The 5,604-nt window shown below is 49.6% G+C and overlaps 1 protein-coding gene across 1 annotated transcript in view; it reads left to right on the top strand.

The window, feature by feature from the left end:
* The window catches only part of PAPLN (papilin, proteoglycan like sulfated glycoprotein), an 87,336-nt gene that overhangs the window by 72,817 nt on the left and 8,915 nt on the right, over window positions 1–5,604 (top strand). Inside the window, exons 20-22 of the mRNA XM_025211980.1 lie at window positions 1,400–2,084; window positions 2,903–3,040; window positions 4,423–4,547. Coding sequence (XP_025067765.1) covers window positions 1,400–2,084; window positions 2,903–3,040; window positions 4,423–4,547 — 948 coding nt within the window. The remainder of the gene's footprint in view (window positions 1–1,399; window positions 2,085–2,902; window positions 3,041–4,422; window positions 4,548–5,604) is intronic.

Raw genomic sequence — 5,604 nt, 5'->3', positions numbered from 1 at the left:
GAGGATTTTCCGTACAGGTTCAAGGGAAGGGTGATACGTCATAACCAGCGGTGTGCGATTTGTGGGTGTTTTTCTTCTGTACTGCAGCAGTTCTTCACGTGGTATCCAGGTGGCTCTTTCAAATGTGCGATCTCTCTCTCTGGAGGAGTGTCCTGTTGGATGAAATCCTTTTCAAGATTGGTGAGGTGGCAATCCCGGGTGTTCTCTTCAGTACAAATGCGGTGGTATCTGAGGGCTTGGCTGTATATCACAGCTTTTTTGGTGTGTTTAGGGTGATTGCTGGTTGTGTACAGATATGTATGTTGGTCTGTGGATTTCTTGTATACTGTGGTCTGTATTTTACCCTTCTGGATACTGATCATTGTGTCTAAAAAGGAGATGTTGGTGCTGGAGTATTCTAGAGCAAGTCAGATGGAGGGATGGTGACTGTTGAATTTCTAATGGAACTCAATCAGAGATTGCAGGTTCTCAGTCCAAATGATGAAGATGTCATCGATGTAGCTTAAGTATAGCAAGGGTTTGATGGTGCAGTTCTTGAGGAAGTCTTCTCGCACACCGGAAATCCATCAAAGACAGAAACACCCAATTACTGGTGGGGGCACATTTCTCACAGGAGGGCCACTCTCTCTCCAATCTCTCAGTCCTGATCCTCAAGGGAAACTTACACAACACTTCCCAGAGACAAGCCTATGAGCTTCATTGCATCAACCTGTGGGATACTAAAAATCATGGACTAAATATAGGCATTGGATTTTTGATACATTATAAACTGCCTGGCAACTGACTCCCCTGCCCCGCCCAGCCCCTGGCTTCTTTACTTCTCATTCCCTTCAGGAAGAGCACACACCAACTGCTGCAGCTTCCGTAGGTTATTCAAGAAATTCCTTTGGAACCCTATTGCATTTTTGTAGAGCCCTATTAGTTTAATCTCTGTTAGGGTCTGTGGGGTTTCTTCTCCCTTCCCTAGTGCATCTTTGCGTTGCTGCAGTCAGTTACTCTGATGCCACGCAGCCTACAAATCCTTCTCTGATCTGTGGGCCATGCAGTACTCTCAAGCAACCTGGCTGACTTAAGTGTGGTTTCAGGGCTATAACTCAAGTTGGAACATGTTGCCTAGAGTGAGGCAGGGGCATTTACACCCCAGCTGTGAAGGTGGAGGACATTGCAGTCATAGTGGAGAAACTGAGGCAAAAAGAGAGATGAATGGCAGGAGCCTGGGCAGTTGGGACCAGAGCCCAAACTTCCCGTCTGTCAGTATTGTGCTCTAGGCCCCAAACCCTTTCCCCTCCACTGACAGCCTCAGGGGTAGAGTCGTGAAGCCATCGTTTCAACAAAAAAGGTGAATTGTGGATTGTCTCCTCACAGTCGCATCTTTTTCTGTTCTGCCATTTGTTGGTAGCCTACCCAGTCAGGTGTCTGCTGCCCAGCGCCCATGGCCCCTGTGCAGACTGGACCGTTCGCTGGTACTTCATAACTGCTGTCGGCAAGTGCAACCGGTTCTGGTATGGTGGCTGCCATGGCAACCAGAACAACTTTGTCTCGGAGGAGGAGTGCATGACAGCATGCCACAGGTCTGTGGGAGCAACCAGTGGGGGGCACCGCCAGCACTCGGAGACTTTGCATGTTCACTCTGGGTCCCACCTGCAAAAGGGCAGTGCCCAGGGACAGCAGCAGCCCCTTGCAAGAGGAGCCATGCATCAAGGCCAAGGAGGAGAGCAAAGGTCCTCCCATTTTGCTTTAGTCAGGCCTGAGAGCCATGCTGCCCGGCAGGACACAGAGCTGCACCACAGGGAGGGCAGCTGGAGGAGGGTCATGAATTTTGATGTGCTGCCGGCATCTCCTCAGAGGCCTGGCACAGTGGAGAGCCAGCGTGGGGGTCCCCACCATGCTGCAGTGAGTGAGGAAAGGAAAACAGATGGGTTACACAGCTTGGGTGAGACCGTGGTGCCTGGGCACTCTGAGAGACAGGTGGTGCAGCATGTGGGCGAGCAATGGCAGAGCTCTTCTGAAGGAGATGCGTCAGCAGTGGATGGATTCAGGCGCCGAGCCTCAGCAGGGTCCTCCTCTCTGCAAACCCTGAACAGGTGAATCTCTTGCACTAATCCTCTACAGCGCTGAAGCACTGAGCATCCCTTTCTGTGAGACAGAAATGTTTACTGATTCAGGACTGCCAGATGTGTCCCGTTACAGGTTGGCTGCAATAGGGTCCCTTTGGGAAGCCAGGCTACCATGTCCCCAGGGACATATCTTCTGGCATCCTCTTCTGGGCCTTCACGCTGCAGTCCGTGCACATCCTACACTCTTGTTGACTACAGTGGAAGCATTGGGTGGACAAAGACTGTAGGACTGGGCCCTTAGTCGCCATCCTGTCGCCAGTGGGCATTTTACAGTGGTCTTTATCAGTCTCTTTGAAATCAATGGGAATTGTGCCTGCTTAGGCAGGGGTTATTTTAGCACTGTGGTGTGCAGCAATGGGTTAATACTAGAGATGGATTCCAGCTGCAACATTTGGTTCACTATCCAGCTGCTGAACATTTCAAAGGTGGGGAATTTGTGGAGCTAGGTTTTGGTTTGGGTGGTGTGTCTAATTAGCTGGTCATCTCTGGAGACCTGGACTCAGATTTCAACATAGTTGTCCCAGAATGAGGATTTTCTTGATGTATGCAGCACTCAGTTGGTCAAGGTTGGCCTTTTCTCTACAGGAAAGTTGCAGCCATGAACTGCAGGGCATGGGCACTTGGGTCTAATGCCATAACAGAGCCACATAGATCAGTGGGTTCTAAATTAGCCTGTAGCAGTGTGACTCCCATCTTGCCTGCTAGAGTCACTATAGAGGCAGCAGAGAAAGGGTAAGAGCTAGGGACACAGGGAGTCATAGGTAGTGAAAATGTCTCTTTTTCAGAGTCATCGTGGAGGGAGTTGAGTCTTCCCTGGTGGAGGCAGCTGTGGGACAAAATATTCGGCTTCTTTGCAAGACAGGCACTTCTCACTTCTCCAGAGCTGAGTGGCAGAAGGATGGATGGCCAGTATCATCCACAAGGTAAGCCTGTGCCTCTTGGTCCCATGGCAGAGCTGCAGTCCCTTGCCCCTTCCCCCACGTGCTCTTTTTCTTTGCATAACTTAAAAAAAATGGGTTCGAGACAAATGGAGCCAATTAGGAAACAGAGCTTCCCTTAAATGACTCCCTTTTGCTTGAACCAGCTGTTCTAGGTGGGGGAGCGAATCGTGTGTTTAATATTCTCAGCTAGGATGGGTTATTGCTTCACAAACAGCATCTGCAGGAACAAACACTACAGTCATGTTTCTGTCACCAACTTACTGGCTCCCTCAGCTGTACAGTGCTGCCCAGTGCAGGCTGCCTCGTGACCTGGACACAGCATAGCCATGTACATGCAGGCAGATTCATTAGGATGGAGGCAGGAAAACTGGCACTGTCTGCTACTTTCAGGCAGTGCTACACAAATTCTGGATGTGGCCTGCATAGATCTGGATAGCACAGGCTGTAGGGGACAGGACTAGGAGCACTGGACTCGAGCTGCAGCAGAGGGAATTCTGGTTGGAGATTAGGAGGAGCTTTCTGACTACGAGAGTGGTTAAACATTAGAACAGGCTGCCTAGAGAAGCTGTGGAATCTCCATTCTCAGAAGCTTTCAAGAGCAGGTTGGGCAGACACTTGGTTGGGTTGGTTTAGTCAGGGTTGATCCTGCTTTGAGCAGAGGACTGACTAGATGACCTTGTGAGGTCCCTTCCAGCCCTACTTGCCTAGGATTTATGACCAGCATGGTGTAGCTGAAGGTGTTGCTGGGCTTGGTGAGTTTGCCACGTAGATGTGCCCAGAGTGTGTGTATGTGTATCAAATCCTGTTTACTGGCAGAGAAGGCAGGCTGAGACACTGCACATGTGCATTGATAGCCAAGTGCTGTGGAACTCAGACTTATTATTGCTGTTGTTTATTGCTCATTCAGTTTAAAACTGAACCTCTAAAAAACCTCCTTAAAGCCCAGTTTTCCAGGGTGTGCTGGGAAATCTCCTCCTGATGCAGCTTGCTGCCCACCAGCCACTTTCTCTTGTAAAATCTCAAATCAGGCCAGGAGTCCTGAACTGCTACTGGTACTGCTTTACACTGGTAAGTGGCTAAGAGAGCCACTGGTGTGAGGGTGTCTCAGCACTTCAGGGGAGGGAGCAGTTGGTGTTTCTCCTTTATTCCCTTTGTTTCCCATCTCAAGGCTGCCTCTCTCCTCTCCTCTGTGTCCTTCAGTGGTGTAGGGATTTTTCTTACTCCAGCAAGGAGGGCCCAGTCTGGCAACAGGATAGCAGCTGTGACATCAGCACAAAAGGCTTCTTGGCCAACAGAACATCTCTGGGGAGTTGGCACCCTGAGCCAAGCTGTGATACATAACCATGCTGGTGTCCCATCTGCAGGCACACCTACCAGTCTGACAGTTCCTTGGTGGTCAGCCAGGTCAGGCCTGAGGATGCCGGGACTTACACGTGCATCATTTCTAATGGGCGGATGGAGAGACGAGAGATTCGGCTAAGGATCAAAGGTGACGCATAATCTTCCATTTGAAGCCAGAGCTGTAATTCTCTGTCCCTTTTTAAGAGTCCTCCCGAGCAGGAACAATTAAAGGCAATTGCAGAGAGAAATTTGTAATGAAACTTCCTCCACTGTGGTGCCTTGCCAAAGAAATGCTGGTCATTGTGCCAGCAGCATTACCTCCTTCCACAGCAGTGTTCTCCTGAGAGCCAGTCATAACCCAACAGCATGTTTCCTCCACAAATGCCTGCCAAGTCTTTACTCATAACTAGGCCAATCTGAGTTCCCTCAGCACAGCCTCAAGCCAAGAGTTGGCCTGAATGCCAGGAGTGAGCTCTCCCTCTGCTGCAGTGCCATTCATAACTGGAGTTGTGATTTGTCAAATGCTAGTCGCAGCCCCGACACGGAGCTTTCTCAGTACACTGTCTCTTTTGAATGAAGTCTTCTCTCTCCTAATGCCTTAAACAGGCCAAGAGGGGTGCATTCTGGTCTGAAATCACTTGGCACAGCTGTCTGTTCTACTCTCCGCCCAGAGCTTGTCACATATTAATGGGACAAAGGGTCCCAAGACCCTGGCTAGACAGTCTTGCCCCTCTGCTCAGGTTCAAACCAATTGCCTTATTTGGGGTCAGGAAAGAATTTAACCCCATTGTCAGATTGCTATGGACTATGGGGGGTGGGGAAGAGGGGAGGTTTGCCTTCCTCTGTAGCAGCAGGCATGGCTCTCTACTTGGGATCTCTTGAGCATATATTAACCAGCTTTTATAGATGCAGGACATCGGCTGCTGTGGTCCCCCTGCTTTACCTGTGACAGTTTAGGGTGTTAAGTCTTGTCTTGTGTCAGAGTTGACTAGTTTTTCTAAGAGGTTGGATTATGGATTATATGGGATGGTTTGGATAGGAACGATGCTGCAGGCGGATGGACTAGATGATCTCTGGAGCCTGACTTCTCTGTGATTCTATGACAGACTGAACTGCTGTGTCTCTTGATGACCGAGACAGATTTGGGCTTTTACCTAGAATTATGTATTTGGGGGATAAGCTATTTTCTATCATTTAAAAACACG

Source organism: Alligator sinensis, unplaced genomic scaffold (genome assembly GCF_000455745.1).
Source record: "Alligator sinensis unplaced genomic scaffold, ASM45574v1 scaffold381_1, whole genome shotgun sequence".
Taxonomy (NCBI): Eukaryota; Metazoa; Chordata; order Crocodylia; family Alligatoridae; genus Alligator; species Alligator sinensis.
Note: the sequence above shows the minus strand (reverse complement) of the source record. Positions and strands in the feature narration are given on the sequence as shown.